Source organism: Ambystoma mexicanum, chromosome 6p (genome assembly GCF_040938575.1).
Source record: "Ambystoma mexicanum isolate Mex_15411 chromosome 6p, UKY_AmexF1_1, whole genome shotgun sequence".
Lineage (NCBI taxonomy): Eukaryota > Metazoa > Chordata > Amphibia > Caudata > Ambystomatidae > Ambystoma > Ambystoma mexicanum.
Window position 1 is genome coordinate 483,663,694 of NC_090935.1, and position 23,329 is coordinate 483,687,022.

The 23,329-nt window shown below is 45.2% G+C and overlaps 1 protein-coding gene across 3 annotated transcripts in view; it reads right to left on the bottom strand.

Moving 5' to 3' along the window:
• SLC38A9 (solute carrier family 38 member 9) overlaps positions 1–23,329 on the bottom strand; it is a 1,177,634-nt gene that overhangs the window by 931,685 nt on the left and 222,620 nt on the right. For all 3 annotated transcript variants that reach the window (XM_069627285.1, XM_069627284.1, XM_069627286.1), the window contains one exon: positions 22,531–22,674. In XM_069627285.1, the coding sequence (XP_069483386.1) occupies positions 22,531–22,634 (104 nt within the window). In that variant the 5' untranslated portion in view covers positions 22,635–22,674. The remainder of the gene's footprint in view (positions 1–22,530; positions 22,675–23,329) is intronic.

A 23,329-nucleotide genomic window follows, 5' to 3' on the forward strand; every position in this document is an offset into this window, starting at 1 on the left:
CACCTTGTTCTTGGATGGTAGTATTGTCACAAGGCCAATATAACCATTTTGTTCAACTTTCTTCCTAGGTTCCCCTCCCCCAATTTTTCCATGATTCACAGGTTTAAAATTGACGAACAACCGAGAAGTCTTCCGAAAACCCTTCATGCGCGCCAAGTAGAACTTGAAGGTAGGACCAACATCCAGCGAATACAAAGCCCTCTCAGCTGCTGGCGATGACACATTCGGGAAGAAGACAGATAACACCAAAGGCTCGTTGAGGCGGAACTCTGACAGGACCTTCGGCATAAAGGTGGGGTGTGTATGCAGCACCACCCTTGCAGCATGGAAGGACAAGTATGACAGTTTGCAAGACAAGGCTTGGATCTCCCTGACCCATCTGGCAGAGGTGACTGCCATGAGGAAAGCAGTCTTGCACGAAAGAAACATTAACAGGCCTGATGCATCAGCTCAAAGGGAGCCCCCATGAGCTTAGTCAAGACCACATTGAGTTCCCAAACTGGGGCCAGACACTTCACTGGCGCAAAAGTCCAGAAGAGGCCCTTGAGGAACTAACTTCTTGATGAGTTTGCTACCACAGGGAAGGCCTACCCGACGCCCTGGTGTAGAGGGATATGGCGGCCAGGTGTACTTTGATAGAGGAGTCAATCAGTCCAACCTTTTCCAAGGAAAGCAGGTATGGCATGAGCTGTGGGGGTGTGACACGCAGAGGAGTAATCTTCTGAGTCTGCCACTGTTAAGGATTTCAATCAGGTGACACACACCTTGGTCTCAGCCTAGTATGTAGCGCACAACTGAGATGCTTTTCTCCTTATTTTATGCAGATTCAATTTGAGATGGTACACAACTCTTATCACATCCCCTTTTCAAATACCCCGGGTCACAATGGACCATGAACCAGGCTGGTTGGTAAAATGCAATATTTATTTTAAAATTCAAAAGAAATCATAACATTTTTTATATGGGGCAGCAATTACCAATGGGGTGATAATTACAATGAGAATGTAAGCAATGCACTTGGTTTAACCTTCTAGGGGGACATAGACAAAACACCAGGGAATAGGAGCACTTTTTGATTTAGGAAAGATAGCACCCGAGTTAGGATTTCCCCCAGCTATGTTCCCTCAACCCACAAATAATCAATTCTGAATGGATAGAAAGACACAGCAGGTAATCGGGCAAAAGAGGCAGAAAACGGAATCCAAATCCAACCTTCCCTACCCAAATAAGAGCGGAAAACGGATTTTAAACCCCTTGTAATGTTATGGAATGACACTCGGAAATGGACAAATAATTAATGTGCGGTTAAAATTTTAAGGTAAATACAATTTCTCACTAAAGCAACAATGGATAGACACTAACAACCACCAGAAATGGATTACCAAGAGCATACAATTGAAAACTGAGTGGAAAGTTCAAAACGGATTACAGCTAAATGACACGTGTAAAAGTGGCAGTTCCTTTCAATTTCCGTGTAAATTTACTCAAACGGTTTCTTTAAAAAACTGTTGAAATATTGCAAATCGTGATACGTTTTTTAGTCTGAGGGACAGAGGTACATCACAGGGATATTACAGAAGTGAAAGAATGGGGGTAGCTGGTCAATTGAGAGAGATTTGGAAGGGAGAGTGAGGTTTGTTTTTAGGAAAATATATCAGTGAAAAAGAGAAGATCGGTTTTAAAAGTGAACGGCAAATTTCACTTAAACTAGATTTAATGGCTAAGAAAAGAGGAACGCCACCCGTAAATAAAAAAGTTACGCTGCAGTTGTAACCCTTCACGCAGTGTACCCCTTTTATTTAGGGAACATTTATTTAAACACAATATCGCTAATGACTTATGATCTATGCAAGGCAGAAATGAAGAGAAGTGTGGCGCTAACGCTGTTACGCTCACCTGGTATCCACAGGGACGCCACCCAGCTGGGTTACTCGCTGGTGTGCTTCTCAGATTTGCCCTGATGTGGTCTGCGGGGAAGGTTCTGCCTTGTGGTAGAATTAGGTGTGCTTTCCATCCTGCCTTCTTTGCAGGGGTGCGTTGTATTTCATGGGCGAGTGTGGTCCAGTTACTTCACTGATGCCGGCCCCTTTGATATTGTTCAGGTACGTCTGATTGCTGTTCTTTAGTTTTGTTGCTATCATGCATGCCTTTCTTAGTTTAAAATGTCTTTTTTCTCCCTTAGGTATGCAGAGCTTCAGCGTTGAGCCCCGCTGGTAAATGATGGCGCATTAAGAGCGCTATGATGCGGTAAGTAAGCGCTATACGCAGCGCTGCTAAGTCTTGTCCTTGCTAACCTGCGTTTTCCTTCCTTGTAGGTCGCAGTGTTCTTCAGCGCAAGTAGAATGTCCGGAGTGGTGCCAACCGAGAGGCAACCTGCCAGGTAAATGTCTCTACAGCTTTCTTTAATGTTGCCTCTATCTTCCTCTTTCAGGTCGTTCTGTCCGGGAGGCGTGCAGATTCGAGGAAGCTGTTCTCAGTAGCTGCGAGTGTTTAAAGATGAAGACTGCAGGTAAGATGCTGTTGCTAATGATGTTCCTTTTGTCTCCTTGCAGGTTCTGCTTCTCCGAAGGTTCGAGGGAATAGCTGGACACGGTGAGCGTCACGTTGCAAGCTGCAAAGTAACACGAAGCATGTTCTGCAGTCAGGGTGTGGTTTATATAGCTCAGGTAAAGTAGTACCAAGGAAAGTAGTTCCAGGCCTGCCACACCCAAAACACTAGACTGCATAGCTTGGTTCTTAGGAACCAAGCTATGTGGATGCCTCCATGTTGGCTGACAATACAATAAAGTAGTTCCCAAGCACATTGCTGTTCATGGTGTATGAGCCTGGCGCCATAGGCGCCAGGACTGGCCCCATGAGGGCTTTTGAAGAGGATGCCAGGCTCTAGAGGCCCGAGTCCTGACTCCACCTGGCCAATGGGTTTGCCAGAGGGGGTTTTGGGCGAGGGTCGTGACAAACGCTTGGAATCAAAAGCAGGGTTGCACAGATAATTCTGACAGTTTTAACAAGTTACCAGGATAAGGATAGGATGGCTTAGAGATTGGGTTAAGGATAAACGCATAACAAAGTAGACTATGGATTTCTATGGGGTAGGGATTATACTTCCTGTCAACTTTTAGTTTGGGATTTTGGACCGACAATGGTTTTGGTCACTACACGGCAGCAAGCCTGGCAAAGGACAGCTGGGCAGAAGACAGCCAGGCAGGGTCGGGTCACCGGATGGCAATTCTGGTCACTGGATGGCACAGGTACCTCTGGATGCAGTTAGTGGGCAGCAAACCAGGCGGGTACAGGATGCTTCCCAAAAGAATACCACAGCTTTCCCCTTTGGTCATTTGGGATTTTAGTAAGATTTCAGAATTGAGGCCTTGCTGGGAACAGGATCAGCAATGCTTGGGTTTTGCAGTGGGCCCTGGAGTAGGGTCAGCAATGCTTTGGCCTTGTAGTTGGAATCTGGACTCAGCAGGATGAATGGAACAGGAACACCGGCGCAGGAAAATCAGGAAGAGTGTGTGTCTAGAGTCTTGTCAGGGACTCTCATTTATAATGCATAGTCACATCATCAGAGTATAAGGCTGGGCAGGCTTAGCTAAGCACCTCTCGGACGCGATTGGTCAGGGGTGCTAGTCTCCGCCTCGCTCTCAACTGGTTGGATTTCAATGCAGGAGGGCAGATTTATGATGCGAGTTTATAATGTTCAAAACCCTCCCACAGTTATTTTAGCCAAAATCCGATTTTGCCACAAATAGTAGATTTATACAGTGGAAATCTCTTAGCAAATTATATACACAGGTTAAATATTTTACGTAGAGCATAGCACTCCAACTCTGTAATCCATGAGACATGGTTTTGCCCTTCTAATACTTTTTGGTAATTTTGAATAGGCCTAAAATTCCATAACTTTATAAACGTGTGGATTATCATGAGGGATGCAAGTATAAAAATTTGCACTGGCATCATGGATACTTTCCTTGTAATCCCAGATTCTTTGCCATTTCTATACCCAATGGGTCAGTGAATTCTACCATGTCTTAAAATTAAAGCCCATAAAATCACTTTTAAACTGCGAAAGTTTTACATTTTTACAAAGTCTTGCTGCAGAGATAAAAGTCTTTACATTTTTATTCATAAATAGTCTGCAAGCAAATGGCAGTCCTTTGTCTGTCACGGGACCATTTTTTTCTTTCTTCACTTCCACCAACTGTCATTTCCTCCAGAGCTAGGTGGGGGTTTCGCCGCTTGATTGAAGGTTTATTGCCCCTTCCCCACTTCACACTGCCTTGTCCTGGGAGTTCCATTGTCAGTGGGTTCAGGCTAGACTAGATTCTATCCAACCTAAAATTATCACTGGGGTGTTAGTATCTGCTGAGAGAGGCCCTCATGTTGGTAGCAAAAGCAGAAACCTATTTTTCTTTTGGAGCTTGCAAAATCCAGCCAATATAGTTTAACAGTTTGACTTTCTTATATTTGGTCCTGAATTAAACAAGCCAGTTGAATAAAATAACCAATGTATGTATTTTCCCCATCAACAAACTCCTTCACATTGCTAGATAATGGCATGCTTTCATTCAAATGTTTACTTTTTAAAAACTAGCATTTTTCTCCTTGAGTTTTCAAAGCCCATTTTACATGTGTGATGAAAAGCTGGCATTTCTTTTTAAATTTGGTTTTGCATCTCCCTCTGGATTCCCACACTATCTTGCAGCTATAGTTATGTTCTGGTATGCAGGAATTTTGTTTGAATCACAGATGCATTGAAAATGACATGGCTCAGATAGCAGGAGTTTCTTTGAACTATTGATACTTTGTGATTAAATTTACGTGTTTTCCCGTGTGGAAAAGTGAAGCTCCTTGTTGATTTTTCTCAGATTTGATTTGACAGGGTCTGTCATTCAGAAATCATGCCTGGTTTTACTGAAGCACAATGAGATATACTAGGCATGGCAAGGCCTTATTAATCACACAGGTTTAAGGAAGAACAGATGGAAATAGAGTCAGCAGCATTATTTAAAAGGTGAACAAGTTTCCTTTTTAATGGGGATTTTGGGCTTTCAGCAAAGCAACGCTGCTTATACAATTCATTCCATTTGTATATGTCATAACACACTGGCACTCCCCCCTCAGTGTGTCCCCCTTGTTCCATCCCGCCCAATGTGGGCTTGGCGAGACAGTGCATCCTTCTTTTCGTTGCCAGTTTTAAGGCCATGGTGCTCATAGGATCCAGCGCAACCATTTTGCTGTTTCTGCACAAATGCAGCTTGGTTTTGTGAAATTCTGTAGTGGGTCAATGTAGCCCACACCAGCACACAGAGAAGAGCTTCCACTTATGGCAGTAAGACGTCAACATCGAAGAAACTCTGGCCCCGGCTAGGATGTCCTTACATTCCAACAGCAGGGAATAATGTCCAAATTCTAGGGCTGCAGGAGCCAGGCCCTGAGGTTCAGCAAAGACAGATGGTGGTGTAAATCGCCCCGCATTCCCTGGTGAGAAGACCGGGAAGTAGAGGTAGCCTGATGGACGTAGCCAATGACAGATGTAGCAGGTCTGGATACCAGATCTGTTGTGGCCACACCGGAGAGAGGAGTATCATCCTGCAATGACACTAGTGTGTTGATCACTCGTAGCAGGAGAGTGAAAGCCGTAGAGCAAGAGTCCCTCCCACGAGAAAGCATCCCCCATGCTCCTCGGCTGCAGGAATCTGTTGGCGAACCTCTGACACTTGGCGTTCGCTGCCGTTGCGGGGGGGTCGATCTGGGGCTGGCCCCACTCGCAGAAGAGACACTTTATCCTGATGAAGCTCCCTTTCGTGGCAAGAACACAGCTCCCTGCTGAGTGAGTCTGCGATGGTGTTCTTGGTGCCCGCCAGATAGAAAGGGACTAGGAACATGTCCTGAAGAATGCCCCATCACTACAGGGCCTGAGCCTCCCGGGAGAGAGCCGGAGAGAGCGTCCCGCCTGCTTTCTGATGTAGAACATGATGGCGGTGTTGTCTGTGAAGATCCTCACCACCTACCCCTTCAGTGACGGCAGGAACGACCAGAGGGCCCAGAAGACCACCCGAAGTTCCAGGACGTTGATGTGCTAAGTCTTCTCTTCTGGCAGCCAGAGGCAACTGGCGTGCAACTGTCCGATGTGGGCACCCCAACCTTCCAGGGAGGCATCCATGGGGAACGTCTCCTGGTACGGAGGGACCTAAAATGGAGCTCCTTGCGTGAGCTGAGGGTGCATGTCCCACCACTGGATTGCCAGCCGGCATTCCTTGTTGAGGGCAATTTTGTCTGTCCAAGAGTCTGAGACTTGCAGTCACCTTGCGCCCAGAAGCTCCTGGAGAGGCCTCATCTGCAGTCTGCAAAAAGGGACACGGTTGATGCAGTAGGACATCCTGCCCAACAGCGACTTGACAGCTCCTACTGTAGCCGACCACGCTGACAGGCGCTTCATCTTCCCCAGGATGGCCGACACCCTCTCCTCTGAGGGGGATGCCAGACAAGCAACCGTGTTGAGTCGGGCAACCAGAAACCGAGCTTTCTGCGATGGCTTCAAGCAGGATAATTTATGGAAAATCCCAGATCCGTCAGCAGACACACAGTCCACTGCCATGTGTAGGCTCGCCAGTGCGTGGGAGTGGGATCGGATGAGAAAATCGTTCAGGTACGGGTAGACGTGGATGCCCTCGAGACGAAGATGCACCACCACCGGAACCAAGCACTTTGTAAATACTGTTGTGGCTGATTTCAGGCCGAAGGGGAGTGCCTTGAACTGATGGTGTCATCCCTACTGTGATGCAGGCGGGGGCTGGCATAGAGATAGGCGGGAAGCAGTTGAGGTCTCTGCGACAGAAAACTTCTCCCAAGGGAAAGAGGACTCTGCCAGCCCCCTCAGGCTGAAGCTGTGTAGAAAGAGGTCTTGGGGCAGTTGATGTCTCTAAAGAAGGTTCCAAACAAGACCAAACGCATATCTTCAATCTGGTCTCAATCTGGTCTCCGAAGCTAGTGTCAGCCAAGGAAAAGGAGAAGGGAGGGACTGGGGACATTATGCTGGTGCAACAGGCATCAAAGGGAATGGAGAAACCGGAAGCAAACCCACTGACGAACCATGGACTGCTTGAGTGCTTCAGCACTCTGAGGGACAATCTCGTGCATGGTAAAAAAAAAAATCCAAGATGCAACTGAAGATATCTGTAAATCCCTTTCAGACCTCTCAAAAGATATGAAGCAGATAAGCATCAAGAAGATGTCTTCTTCCATCTGCAAGGAGAACTTGCGAGGGCGAAACAGAGCATGAGCTCCTTTGTTGCTAACATTGAAGATTTGAAGAACAGGCACAGGAGCTAGAACCTGAGAAACGGGTGGAAGGGTCAAATCTCAGAGACCGGGTCCTTCAGTTCTTTAAAGAGATATTCCCAGACATTACTAGCAACGTTGTCAGCCTAGATTGGATCCATAGGGTCCGGCAGCAAAGGAAGGGACCCAAGACGCAACCCAGGGGCATTTAAGGAGAACATTCTGCATGCCTCGAGACAACATGGCCAGAAGTTGTTCATATATTAGGACCTGGCGGTGCTCAGGCTACAGGTTTCAAAATTGTGGGGAGCTGGGAGCTACTTAGCGCCTGCATCTAGCCTAGGAGAGCCTCGTTAGCTTGAAACCAAGAACTACCAGGGGCTACATTTGGAACCCCAGGTATGATATACATACAGGGCATTCACTTGCGTATTTTAATGAAGAAGGATTAAGCACATCTAAGACACAGTTAAACATAATAGGCAGAAAATTAAAGTTAGCATCTCATGTGGAACTAGATTTGCAGTGCACTTTGTGCTCACTCCTGCTCTCCAATGGTAGCTCCTGCTTACTGGGTGATGTCAGACATCCAAGAGCTTTTTTACGTCCTGCTCATCGAACCTTAATTTTGAACCCTGCGTTACAGAAGAGGCGGCATTCTGCCAATTATCGAACAGCTACAGTTATCTACTGTCCAGTACAGATGGACATTCCCATTCTGCCTCCCTTTCACCTGGGAAGAGAAATAATGGAGATGCAGAACTCTCGAGGAAGCTGTAAAGGTCCTGAAGATTGACACTGGAGGAGAGCCTGTGAGGTGCCTCGGGGGCGTCTGCCCAGAGATCCCAAGGGGCCGACCATGAGCACTACCTGGCGTGGGGAGGGTGGGGGTTGGGCCTACTTATTGGATGCGTTCTCCATGCTGGGAATGCATATGGTGACTAATGTTGCAGCGGTACACCCGGGGCTAGGCGAGGTTGTCTTAAGTCTTGCTTGGAGACCCCTTAAATCTACCATCATTGGGTCTGACGACAGGTAGTTAGCGCTCCCCAGCAGATACACTTCTTGTTAGTTCAATGTTGTTAGTATTATTTTTATTATTGGGTGTTTGGATGCACAATATGGTATTTTAAAGCAGTAGAGGTGGGAGAAGTGGAGTTGTACAGTGAGGGTGTGGTGGGGGGGTTTGGACATTCTGAAGGCTATGCAAGTACCAACATACGTACGGTCGGGGGGGTTGCGATTCTTCTCGCTTATGGAAAAGGCACACAGGCTGATCTCACAGAATGTCACCCAGAGGAAGAGAGCGCAGCTGTTCTGTAGGTTAAAAGGAACAGCAGGTAGACGTGGCATGCCTCCAGGAGACGAATCTGAGAAGAGGGGAGGAAGCTAATCTTTGGACTAAATTATTCCCGCTCCAATACCTTTCCAACTGTAGGCAAAAGAAGCATGGGATGGCAGTATTTTTAGGTTCAAGGGTATAGTTTCAATTGGAAAGCTTTAAGGCCGATAAGGAAGGAAGATATGTTATCATATCTGAGCAACTAAATTACACCCAAGTAACCACATAGCATCTGTATAGGGCTAGAATACAACAAATACGGCAGCTCCTTCTTTGGAGAACTAGGAGCATTTGCCACTAGGCATAAAATAGTGGCTGGTGAATTTAATGTGCCCCTGTATACGAACTGGGATTTATCTAAAGGGTTGTATCAGAGCACTACCAAGCCCGCTAGCGATCTTCTGCATTAGATCGCAGAAGAGGTTACACTTTTTTTCCAACAGACGCACTGCATCTAATCCAGGATGGACTATATGTTCATCAGCAAAGATCTTCTAGCCGTTACTAAGGAGGTAAGGATAGGGGACATAGGATTGCCAGATCACGGCCCCAGTGCAAGTAACCTTAGTACTATGAAAGGCCCAAACAGTGGAAACTCAACTCAGTGCTGCTGAATGACCTGGTCATTAGCAAGGCACTACAGGAAGACATTGTAGCTTTCTTTGAGAACAACCCTTCAGGGTTGGTTTCGGAAACAACCCGATTGGACGCATTCAAGGTGTATACGAAGGGCATCCTAATATCCAAAGCAGCTAAGGCTAATAAATTAACAAGAGAGCAGAGCCAAATTTTCACAGAGGAGCTGAGGGAGAAGGAGGGTGGGTTCAGGGCCAAGAGTACCCGCTGCACATTCCAGGAGCTCCAGAGTATACAATCTCAAATGAACCTGCTTGAGGATTCCAGGGTCGAGCTTTCGTTACAGAAGGCAAAAACAGCATTACTTTGAGAGTAGCAATGAAGCCGGTAAAGTACTAGCCTGGAAACTTAAAAAGAAGAGTAGATCTGAGCAAATACGAGGTGAGGGGGGTGGCCTGATGCACACGCTAAGAAAGAAGCTTAAGGCCTTTGATGAGTACTATGACACCATGTATACATTTCAGCGCCTGTGTCCCAAGCAAATTAAGCGCTTCCTGGATAGTTACCCACGCACTCAGCTCATGGCAGAGCAGCACGAGTTGCTCAATGGTGATATCTCCAAAAAAAGAGATTCTTCTCGCTATAACCTCCTTGAAGCGGGGAAAGGCACCTGAGCTCAATGGGCCCTCTACTCCCTTTTATAGAATATTCGCAGACCAGCTCCGGCCCCATTGTATTTACAATGTTCCCATATTTGGACGGATTCTCGTCGCTCACTATGGGAGAAGCAAGGATTTTGTTGATCCACAAGGAAGGCCGGGACTCTGCCTCCTGCTTAACTTACCGCCCTATATTGATGTTAAACAGAGACATTAAAATACACAAGATCTTGGCAAATAGACTGTATAGGGTGTTACTTTGCCTGGTTAGACCTGACGAAGCGGAATTCGTCAAGGGGAGGCAGGGGAAGGATGATGTTAGGAAAATAGTGGGGCTGATTGACATTGCACATATGACCAGAGTGCCCACCATGATCCTTGCCCTAGAAGCAGAGAATGTGTTCTACCCGACCATGTTGAGTATTCCTTTTTCTGGTCGGTGCTGGGCAGGGCAAAGCTCCAGGATAACTTTACTAGGGGAGTGCTGGCGCTTATTCTCTACCCACTGCAAAATTCTCGAACAATGACTTTCCATCACAATGTTTCTGTCTTTCTAGAGGTACGAGACAGACCGTGTTGCCCCCTCTTCCCACTGTTCTCCCTAGCTGTCGAGGTTCTTGCTGCGCAAATCAAGATAAACAACTCCATCAAGGGTGTCTGCTACAGGGATAATGTGAGCAAGAGGGCCTTATTGGCAGATATTATTTTAACCCTGCCTGAAGCCGGATCTACCATGCCGAATCAAGGCATGTCAGGCCATGAATGTGAACATGAGTCCGGACTCGGTATCCAGTTTGTGTCAGATAGACCCTTTTAAGAGGGTCGATGGGAGCATTAAATATCTGGGCATTTAACTGATGGGGCAACATTCCACTCTATATAAAGCCAATGATCCTATGCTATTTGAAACAAGAAGAGCAGATCTGCGCTTGTGGCGCACCCAGGCAATATCTTGGTTTGGCAGGGTGGCCTTGGTCAAAACTCATTTGCCCAGGTTTTTATATGCCTTTCAGCCCTGCTGAACAGGATTACTGACTCCCTGCTGCCCATGGAGCCCTCGGTTTGTCACTTGGGCCCGTTGATGATACTCCAATTGGGGTTCGCCGGTTGGTGAGGCGCTTGCAGTCAGCTATGCTGTTGAATGCGAGAATTATTATTGCTGCGCTCTGAATGTCTGACAGAACACCCACGATAGATGAATGGTGGATGCGCATGTGGTCCCAGTTGACTCATGAGAAGGTTACAAACACTGTACAAGATAAACAGCTGTCCTTCACGACATGGGGCAGCTTCTTGAATACGTCAGAGTCTGAGAACCCTGGGAATATTGTAATGTATGTAGCGCTTCTTATGCGTGTAGGGAGATACCCGGGGCTAAACATAATACTGAAAATATTGGGGGTCCCCATGGAGATGGGAAATGGTTTGACCAACGTCATGCCGTCCGGAGTCGAAATTTGGTTTCTTTGTCCCACATCTCCCACCATTTTACTGAAAGTGGTTTATTTGTGCATCCATGATTTTGTTTTATTATTTCTATTGCTTTACTATTCTATTCTATGGAATTCTTCTATAGTGCCAACACGCCCGAAGGCCTCAGGGCGCTCACAAGACATACAACAAAAATACATGCAACCCTACAATGGAATAGGCCTTGGTGCAGTTAATCAGTTCCGTTGTCAAGCAGATGGGTTTTCAAGCCTTTTTTAAATTGTGAGATCGAAGGAATGGATCTAAGTGCACATAGTAATGCATTCCAGGATATGGGGGCCCATGAATCAAAACTGGAGCTGCCAATCCTCTTCATGACAACTGAGGTTGAGCCAAAAGATTATCCTCATTTTTGTCTTTTATTAAGCGCCTTAAGCCAAAGCGCTGAACATAAAAATGAAACAGTACAATAAAAGTGAATACGCAATTAGGTCCTGGACATGATCACTCGAGAATGTTGAAGTAGATGAGATTTTAAACAACCACGGAGGAGAGAGTAGACAGTGATAGAACAAATAGAAAGTGGAAGAGCATTCCAGTGAAGGGAGACAAGAAGTTCAAAAGATCGAAAACGAGACTGAGCACAGGGAGGGACGAGAAGCCAAAAGTCTGAACTGAGAGGAAGACCGTATAGAGAGCGATATGGAATCTAAAAGGATATTAGTGCAGGAAGGTAGCTAGGGGAAAGACCATGGAGATCCTTGAAGACAAGACAGAGAAAATTAAATTTAATTTGAGAATGAAAGGGCAGCCAGCCAAGTGTTGCAAGAGAAGAAGAAATAGAATCCTGATAAGTGAGAAGACAGACGAATAGAAGAATTAAAGACTGATCTAAGAGGAGCAAGACGAGAATTGGGGAGCCCAAACGGAGCAGTAGAACAGTAGAAATGTTAGGAAAAGATTCAAGCCGAGATTAAGAGTTTAGATGCTCCAAATGTGAGAAACGGGTGGGCCTTACAAATGTTGTGAAGATAAAAATGACAAGATTAAGAGGTTAGAAGATGTGATGAGAGAAAGAGATTTGAGTCAAAGTGGAGTCCAAGATTATGTGCCGTAGATGAGATTGGGAGTTTAGGAGGAAAAGATAGGAAAGAAGGTGGAAGATGGGGAGGAAGAGTTATCAGGAAAAAACAGTAATTCAGTCTTCCCAGCATTAAGAGTAAGACAGTGGGAAGACATCCAAGATTTAATAGCAACTAAGCAAGCTGAAAGAGTGATAAATTTCAGGAGAAAAGGAGCACAACATACCCCCAATAGGAGCTCTCCTAATCCAAGAGCAAAGATAGGGTGGGCAGTCAGACATTTCTAAACCAAACTAGAAGTCTCAAATTGTATTCTCTGTGAGACGGGGAGCCAGTGTAGTTTCCGATGGGCTGTAGAGACATGGACCCTTCGGTCAAGTCCACATACTGCACAAACTGCTCCGTTCTGAATCATTTGCAGCTTCTTTAGCTTGGGCTTGAGAGGTGCCCGCTAGAAGACTATTACAGTAGTCAAGTTTGGTGTTTATTGTTGCTGCTGCAATTAGGGACCTATTTTTTTCACACATAAGGACAAATCTGCCACAGCAAGTGTGTCATATAGGCGAATGATTAATTCAGATATGCAACATGTTTTGTAAGTTAGTTGAGGATCGAAAAAGACTCCCAAGTGTTTTGACATGTTTTGAAACAGTGATGTTATTGCCTTCGATCAGAAAACTGTCATATTGGAGTCCATTCTTTTTAATTAAGCACCTGTACTGAGGATCAGGATTTCAGTTTTTTTATCGTTCAATGCAAGTGAGTGTTTTGCCATCCAGATTTCGATGGCACCATAAACCTCATTTACCCTTACTAAATCCATTGAATAGGACCTGGATAGTTCCAGGATGATCTGGGTGTCATCCGCACAATTAGCGAACCGCACACCCAGACCATCCAGGAGGTCACACCGACGTCTTAAGTAGATGTTAAACATGAGCAGTGACATGCATGAGCCCTCGGCAACCCCACAGTTTAGAGGGGTCTGTTATGATTGACATTTATCCTTTGCTACTCGTGCCATCATTGGGCCAAGAAAGGTTTTAAACCACTATGCAGCTCTATTTGAACATTTTCCAACTTTAATCAGCCTGTCTCATCAGCTCATGATTTACCATATCAAACGTGGCTGATCGAGGAGTAATAATAAGACTTTGCCTCCCTTATCGATAACTCCAGCAATATTCGACTTCAAGTCCAAAGGCGCTGTCTCAGTGCCATGTTTCAAACAGAAGCCCGATTGTCCTGTAGCAAGAATTCCCTGTTCAACAAAAATCCTGATATTATAGACATGTTATTTTATCAAGAATCTTCAACAAAAAATTGACATTTGTTATTGGCCTAGAACTTCCCGGGTTACCAGGATCCAGATTCCCCTTTTTCAACAGGGGCGCAATCCACACCTCCTTTAGAAAGTCTGGTACCCGTTCTTCAGAAAAGGAACGATTTATAAAATGTGTTACCCATGATACAAACAAGGGCAAAAGTTCTTTAAAAAGGGAGGCTGGAAACACATCCCCCTTACAGGAGGTTGGCTTAATTCCCTGTACAACTTTCAAAACATCGGGTTTTGAAATTTGCTTGAATGTAAATAATGTGGGAGGATCTAGGGCCACCTTTGTACCGGAACAAGGGGTTTCGAAAGTGATTGATCTGGCAGTCCATGTAAATTATCTGTAATAGTTGCGTGCTGCAATGATATTTTCTGTGAGAACAGTCATTAATTTTTTGACACTAGTTATCAATATCAATCTGTAGGTTACTCGATTTACCTTTTAATTCTTGTAAAATAGAGAAGAATTCTCTAGATCTTGATTTAGCTGAACTAATCCGTTCATTAAGTTTAGTCTCTTTAGCTTTAAAGAGAACTTCCTTAAAGTGTTTTGCTGATGACTTATAAATTCTCAATGTAGTCAAGAGTTTTTTTTTCTCCAGCTAAGTTCAGCCATTTGTTTTATTTTTCTTGCTTCTAATACCTCAGCTGAAAACCATTATTGATTGTTTTCTTATTCTGCAAAGGTGCCAAGGTGTTAAAGGCATTGTTGGTAATAGACCTAAAAGAATGTACCACTTGATCAAGAAGTAAATTATTATTCAAAAGGGAAAGCTGAGGCACCACTACTAAAGCGTTATCCTCGCAACCTTAAATTGAGAATTAGGATGTATGTGACAGTCTTGTTTGCATAAAATGTTAATAAAAAGATCTAAATACAAAGAAAAAAGAACAAAGAACTATAAGAACAGTAAGGGGCCCAGGAAGGTCCAAACATTTTTTTTTTTTAAAAAGGAAATCATAATACAGTTCAGTACAACTTTGATGCATTCAAATGAGCTACATTAGTGAAATGCAGTGATTTGCCATGTTAAAAATGTATGTAAAAATCACAGGTATGTCCTACAGCGAATAATTTAAAAACTCCAGGACCCGAAGGAGTAACATAGGAAAGTTACAAGTATGTAACAGTTGGTGGTATTTTTAGAATGGTGTAGCAGTTCAGAAACATGTGTCCCTAGGAACTAATGAAACAAAGTTATTAGTGCACTTGCAGGTATAGAGAAATGATAATCAAGTTTTATTTAAAGTTCCAAGGAGTGAAAGAGGTGACGGGGAGTCATGTGGATCCAGGTGCAGGGTCAATGACCAGAGGCTGAAGATTGTGTGTGTGTGGTCCACTCTGCAGCTAACCAACCAAGAATACTGAAAAAGTCACTGGGGCCCTGGAAATGGACTGGAAACAGATCAGAGAACCACCAGGAAGAGAGCCAGCAAAAGGATGGTGGTTAAAGGGCATGGGCAAGGTTGCGCAGACTAAGTAATGTTGCGATGAAGGCTCGGGAAGAGAGTGCAGTGGGTAGGTTGTTCTGGACTGCAGCTCAGTATGCAGAGTCAGGTTCCTAAACCAGAAGCTCAGAACCCCAAGATGGACGTCTTTCATGTGACCCATGATAAGATCCTAACAGCAGCAATGGGAATCACAAACATGACCCTAAAAAGGAAGGTGCCCCGTGTATCAGATGGAAACAAAGAACTCTGCTTAGGCAGCAGGATGGTCCCATAACGAGGAACAGCTTCAAGGAGAAGAGTCTGGTTGTCCCACAACAGAATACAAGATATGGTGGAGGAGCAGGGGCAAGCCAATCAGGCAACATAGGCCTCTCACCTCGGTTCCAGTGGACAACACAGGCGACAAGGAGGTTTCAGGAGAGCACTAGGGGGTTGTTAGAGCACAGCAGGCTGGAAGGATGTCAGTGAAGAGCTAGAGTCAAGATTGCCAAGCATGGAAAGAACAGACTCAGCATGAGGATCGGGAGTGGAGCCAGTACAGTAAAAGCAGTATGCACAGTTATGCCATCTTTCCAGCATTTCCCAGGTAAGCTTCAAGCAACAGGCAGGGGGTCTAGTCAGTCAAATGACCACATAGATGTGGATCAAGATGTCAGACTCTCCTAGAGCCCAATTAGGTCTACATAGGCAGAATTACCTTTTGGCCATTCCTTGTGGTGCAAACAACCAAAGAAAAAACTCAAAACAAAATGGCCAGTGTGTAGGATTTAAAAAAACGTTGGTAGCCAAATAGCCACAAAAACTGGGAATTCGGCTACCCATGTTGTAAAAAGGCCAGGATGGTGCAGCGAAAAAACTGTAGCCGCTAGCAACCCTACTACCCAACAGTTTTTGGCCGATAATAATAATAATAATAATTTAGCATTTATATAGCGCTACGAACCCTCAGGTATCTGAGCGCTGCTTATTATTACCCACGGTGTGTGGTGCTCATTTATCGACCTCGGAAGGATGAAAGGCTGAGTTTGGCCCCGCCGGGATTCGAACCTGCGTCAGCAGGCTCTGCACGGATGTCAAAGCGAGCGCTCTACTCGCTGTGCCACTTGACCGGCGTGTTAACCGATAAAACATAGTCAGGGACAAAAATCGGTGTTCAAAGAGATTCCCTGCCATAATAGAGCCAGGTGGGCAATAAAGGACAGCATGCCATTATAGGAGTTGCAGCTGCAGAGAAACTTCAGTAGATGACCCTCTGAGAGCTAAATGAATTTTAGAAAATCAAAAATCAAACAAAATGTATCAACAAGTCCTTAAGCTACCAAAAGGAAATGAATGTATGACCTAACAGAATTAAGCATTGCATCAATTTCAAAGTTCACGTATGAAAGACTAATAATGTGTAATTCCTTAGAACATGATATCACAAGTTAATAACTGTACATCTAGAGAAGCCTTTTGAGAGTAATTGGCTACTTTTATTTTTGTGCCTGACTTATTGACTAATTGATTATAGATCAGAATATACATTTCGGGCATGTGTCCAAGCATCTCAGCATGATCAATTACTCACAACTGTATTTCAGTACCCACAGCCACTTTCACAGATATATGTTTGTGGGAGGAAAGAAAGCGGGAGGAGGATGAAAGGGTCCCATTTAATTTTGTATATTTTGGTAAAAACATAGTTGTGATTAACTATAACTTTCCTCCAATAGCTTACCTTCTTTGGCAGAGAGCGTACATGCAGGACCCATATTGGCCTGGATATTCATTTATTAGTGGAGTGGTTTAATAATAGTTTTTGTGCTAGCTAAACATGATCATTGGTGGGGGATTCAGGCAAAGTGAATGTATTCATTGAGATTTGAAGCAGTGGCTTCGGTACTTAAGTAATTATCTAACAAACAAGGTTTAGAGATGTCTTGACCTAAAAGGTTTAAGTCAATCCTTTGGAGCGGGAAAAGCTCTGTTCACACACAGAGGCTCACCAACCCACAAAAGCAGCAGCTTTTCCGGGAAACTGCATGACCTTAGAAGGACTTTCCTAACATGAAGGCAGGAAAAAGGCCAAACTACAATATTGCAAAAGAACAAGCGAAACGCTCGTGGCACAGCCATTTTAGGGCACTAACCAAGTTTAGTAGCCATATGCGGTAAATGCCAATGTGCACACCAAAATTAACGCTAAAACAATACAAATGTCATTTCTGCCACCAGCTTCTCTTTAGGCACATATACAAGTAACCAAAAATCCCATGTGTAAAAAGCTAGGTTGATACAAAAGTATCCCCATTGCACTGCACTGTAAGGGATTTTGTACAATGTTAAAAAGTACAAGAACTAAACAGAGAAACCTATAGTTTGTTCAACACACAATGTCCTTTCTTGGGACTTCTTGCAGGTTTGCAACTTCCTTGGATACTACCCTGTCAGAACTTCTTACTTCCACACATATATAACACTTCCTCTTAATATCCAAAATTGCACACATCTTCCTTGGCTCGGTCTATCTAGTTGTTTCACTGTTCGCTTTACGTTTTCCTCATATCTGCATTCCAAGCAGTCCTATTGTTGGGGGGTCATGTTTGTACTCTGCCTTTTTGACTTGCAAACAATCTTTTTATTGTTTCTGTCTCTGCAGCTTTACAATGTTCAAACTATGTTTGGTGGGGTTGCCGAAACGGCATGAGGTACCCACTCTGCTTGGGCTGACTCACCAGCTCTGTTGGGCGTCTTCGTTCCCGTTTCGCGCTTATGCAGCAAAGCTTTGCCGCTTGCTTTCCACTCTTGACTGCTTCAATGTCTCTCTTGCTTCACTAGCGGCTCCAGTCTGCATGTCTGCTTTCCTTCAGGTCCCGGTGAGGCCAACGTTGCTTCTTCCAGCAACCGATGCACAGGAATCTTCACGGGTTCCTGGCATCTCTGCGGCACGTCCTGCTCGCGCAACGTGGTTTCTCCTGCCTGCTGTCAAGCTCCTTGGCTCCTCCACACCGGCTCGTGCCTTCAGGTTCCACATGCCTCAGAGGGAGATGCAACGTCTTCTCCTGAGCAGCTCCTGCTGAGAGAGGATCAGCCCTCTCATGCCAACCAAGTCCTTCAGACTTCTGCCTACAACCCTCAATTGGCTTCACCCAACTTGGGTAAAGAAACAAACTTTCTGGTGTTCCTCCCCTTAGTGATGGAGACTGCAGTCTCTTCTGGATTGTGCCACTCTACTGATGCCCAGCCCAGGGGTTCCCTCTTCCTCCAGGAGGGGGTATACTGGCTTCCTTAACACCTCCAGTGATTTCCAGCTCCCCACAGAGAGTTGAGAGGCAAGGGTTTCCTCTTTCTTCTCTTGGCACAGCAGTACTCAGCCCTTCCTTCTCCAGCACATGTGATCAAAGCTTTCCAATACTCTCCATAAGTCGAAGAGGAAAGGGAGGCACCACAATGGGCCATTCGATTGATGCAAATGGGGGATTCATCCCCAAAGGGCAAAGGGCAATACTTCATCTCACCCGATGAAGTCAGGATATCCCCCCACAGGTTGTTCTCCTCTCCTCCCCATGACCCCTCATGTGATCTTCTCTCATACAGCTGCCCCCAGGATCAGGCAGCAGCTGCTGTCCCCTGGACACATGGGAGAAGGTCACCGCCAGGAAAACAGTGATGACTCCTTTGGAGACATCACACCACCAACCGTGTGTTGTCTTTGCACCCAAAAATGCTCCCCAGTCCAAAGCGCTGGTGTCCGTGCAGAAGTCAAAAAGGGGAGGAGGATGATGATGATAATGATGATGGACAGGAAACTCCATCAGGCTAGGTATTTAGGTGACTACAGCTTCACCATGAGTTGGGTTACAGTAGAAATCTGCTTCTCGAAGTCTTGGGATCTCTGATCCCTGCACTGGTGAAGCAGCAAAGTCAAATAGCAAAGATGAAGTCGAGCTTACAGAGTGACAAAACTGTTGCCGCCATCCTCCCATGGACAGAGCACTAACCACCATTGAGACTGGGGAGTCCTGCACAGTCTGCCCAATTCCCTTAGTATGCTGAGGAACACGTCTTAAAAGGAAGAATAGGCCTGAATCTGTCTGCAATGCAGTGCAAATGAACAGCAGTCTGCATTGGAGCAGCAGGGATTACATGGGATTCATCAGGAAGCTATGATCTCAAAGTGGCACATGTCATGCCACCCTCTTCACCAATGCCTGCTGCAAATGGCCCTGCACCAACAAATCGCTCAGAGAAGGGTACATATTATATCACGCCTGTGCAATGCCAAAGCAAAAGGGAAGACCACAAACTCGGAGTGGCTTGGCCCGACAGCAAACCTACAGTGTTCATAGTGAGGAGGGTGAATTGGGACCTGGAGGTAAGCACCCAGGAGATTTAGTGATGCCAAATAGTATCCACCAGAAATCAGTGAGATTACAGTTTGCAGAAATCTTGATACTGAAGGCTTCCCCCCACCCTCCATCTTTTGACCCTTTAAGGCTGATCAGTAGAAGGAAGACTGTTCATAAAATGGTTACGTTGAAGGAAGTCCAGAGAACCGGGGCACAAAGACCACAAAGTATCAACCCAGCCCTGCTCCCCAGGCGGGACTTTGGCAATCGCACCTTTCTGAAGCAGAGGTTGGCTTCCCCTCCAGAAAGCCAATATCTTTGTGGCATTCCTCGGAACATGAGTTAAGCTTGTACTGCAGCCTGAAGTATTTTCTGCAAGTTCCACCTTATAACGCTCTGAATAATGTCTAGGACCCACAGATCCGATATAGAGTGGACTCTCAGTGCGAAATTGCAGGAGTTTATATCACACATTAAGAACCTTGCCATAGTCAGAAACGCTGATACTCCTGAAAGGACTGGGTCCTACTCGGATAGGGAAGGAAGGCAACACTTGGCCCTAAAGGCACATCTCCCCTGATCCACATCGGTTCTGTAGCTAAGGGTGACCTTTGAAGATGTGAACAATGCTTCTTCTGCACAGAACCTGTGCGCTTAACCATTTTATGAACAGTCTACTTTAGCCTCAAGTTTTTCACTGACAAGCTTAGCTCCTTGAAACGGTAAGTGGAGGGCCACAACTATATACCATCCAATTGAAGGTATTCACCTGTTTTCTTGTTGCCATTTCTGAACCCATGGTCACTGAAAGTCGGAAAGCAGTTCTGTCTGTTGGAGCGTATTAGGGATCAGGGTTAACCAATCCATAATCCCCTTTCAGCATTCTGTTGTAGGCTACTTCACACTACTCCAGTAGTGATTTATCTGTGTGAAAGGAACAGACGCAGGTATCCATCAATAACTACACTCCTGCTAAGCATTTTGTGGGCGGAATGAAACCTCTGGTTAGTTGGATCCCAAACTGCAGCCTCTTATGCTGCCATCAAGGGTCTTTGTGTGAGGCTCACCAGGAGGGAATCAACTTCCACTGTAGAGGTTAATTGCTCCTCCTCCCCAGCCAGCCAGTGAGTAGAGTTTATTCATAAAGCGGGAGGAAAGAAGATTCCACTCTAAGACGTTTTCTATAGATGCAAAAAATCAAAAAGGAAGCCCCTTCCACAAGTTGCACCATATAGTCTCACATAACCTCCTGAACCTCCATGTCATTGAAGTTTATATACTTGGACACAGGAGAAAGCAGTTTGGCCACAGTCTTAAGATCTAGAAGTTGACCTTTAGGCTTGCCCGTCTCCTCCTCAGATGAAGCTAGTGAAGAAGATGGTGAGGAAGTGGGCAGCCTCTTCTTGTGTTCCTTAGACCTTGTCTTCTGGGTGGAAGCCCTCTCCTCAACAGTTTGCACCATGAGCTCTTTGGGTCTTTAAGCCGACATGGATGTTATCGACCCACATTTCTTACCAGGAGGGATAAGGAGAACTCTGAGGAAGTAGTTTCCACTCTTCACACTGTGTTTACCCATCTCACACTCTGCTGGCAGCGCATAAGGCAACTGACTCGTTCAGTAGCAGGAGACACTGAAACAAGCGTGTTCCCAGCTAACAAGCAATCATGCAAGCTGGGACAGGCCACGTGTGCTGACAGCACCCACTGCTGGAAGAGCGTTGCATGTGCACCCTCTTTACAAGGGCAAAGTCCATCCCAATCGGAACCTCTCGCAACATCTCCAAACTTGCAGTCCCGTTTCGAGGCCTCTTATCCAGGTGTTGGCTCCCCCAGTCCTCGGATCCAGCTGAAAATGCATGGCAAGGTCTCCAATCTCTGCGGTAGGAAAGGGTTTAAAGCCCAGCAGCAGGTAGCCTTCCCAGGAGGTCAGCCCCCCAAAGATGGCCAGTGGCCTGGCTAAGGCTCTAGGCAGGTGTATCTACTTACTCTGGCACCCGATCCTTTGACCTCAACCTCCATGCTACCTACTTAAGGGAAGGCAGGAGATCCATCTTCATATCCCCTGCAGAACAATAGATATGCACACTGCCATGAAAAGGGAAGACCGGCCCAGGTTGCCACCCTGAGAAACGCTGTCCAGGACCCCCCAAAACAATAAGAAATTGGAGAGCACACTTGCTGATTATCGAATTCCCTTTTTAAAAATAAATGCTATCTGCAACCGGACTCTCTTGCAAATAGCAAAATACCGGGTACGAATAGAAAAATACACGTTGGGCGGGGTATTACTGGCTGGTAATGGCACAGGGCCCATTATACCAGCCGGTAATGCCCCACTCACCTTTGAATATTGCCCAAATATGATCAAAAGGCCAAACATGATTGGAGAAAAACATACGTGGTTTATTTTCACATTCACATATCCAAGACGAGTAAGGGGAACAAACTGGTTACATTTCCTTTATGGAATTATGGGCTTAGTTGTACTTTCAAGATAAGAATATTTGACTGCATCTTACTGCTATAGATAAGAGTTTCACCAGGCTCTGTCCACAGCTCATAACCTGCTTTTTTTCAACAAAGAAGAATTTTGGCAATTGCTTCACCATAACTGCCCATGTTTGCATAAAGCACAATTCAACCAGACAAGCGTCGAACAACCATAAGGACAACAGCCCTGTACAAACATGTACCGTCAAATAATTGCCTAGGTAAGTTTACTCCCACTGCAAGCAGCCGCAAGTTCCTGAGTATGTGGTCATGGTCTTCACAAAGCAGCACCTGATCTGTTACAGATTGCTGTGGATCTATGCGTTTTCCCCAAATGTGTGCTGGTCAGTTTCTGTTGGAAATTGTTGATTGCTTTCAAATGAACAATTTGGCTTTGCTTTTCTAGCAGGGAATGGGGGCATGTGACAGATATTACTTTCCAACTGACACCCACCTTTGTAATTGCACTGTTTTTTCAATTTCGATACCGAAATGCATTTCAGTTTTAAGAGTATTTTAATTTTTTTGCTTATGAAATCGAAGCACTCACCTTCGGCTTCTGGGATCTATGGAATCACAAGTATTTCGCTCTACTCTGGCAAGGCTCTCTTCAGGTGCAGGGTGGTCTAGGAGAGGTTTTGAATCATCCTCCATCTTCTATACGCAGGCAACAGAAGGTGACACCGTCTCCTACCTAATAAGTCAATCACATTTCTAGCAGTTAAAATGGGATTATGTATATCTGAATATCAATTTAGATCACAATCATAATTTCAGAAACAGGGCTCTGCTCTTACAATGCAGTACGTAGCATTATACATTATTGATTCAGCATGTTTGTCTCTAAATTCAACACCGCACCAGACCCTGATTTTTTCTTTTGTCAAAGAAAAAGCATTAAGCTGGCTCACACACAACTGTCAATTCTGGATATATTTACTTTGCTTCGTGCTCTTCTCCTCAATTAACAATGCATTCATTATATTTATAAAATGATTAGGTTATATTATAGGCTATTTGTATAGGGTTTATGTCACGCAAAGGCAACTTTAAAGAATCGTTGAGCCTTAGTTAGGATTCAGGAGGGAAACAGCCAATGGGTTTACAGTGCAAGGTCATGCTGGGAGAGTGCTGTGGAACCCACTCCATTAGCCCCTCCCCACAACAGAATACCAAAGATCCGTCATAGGAATGCCCACAAGTGATAGGTGACTTAGATGTGAACAAAGACAATATAAAACAAAAACCTAGCCCTCTGAAAACTTAAGGTCTGCTAGAAGCTTTATAGGGGGCGGGGGGCAGGCTGAAGCACTTCTATAGCCTGTGTACTCTGAATGCATAAGGGTTTA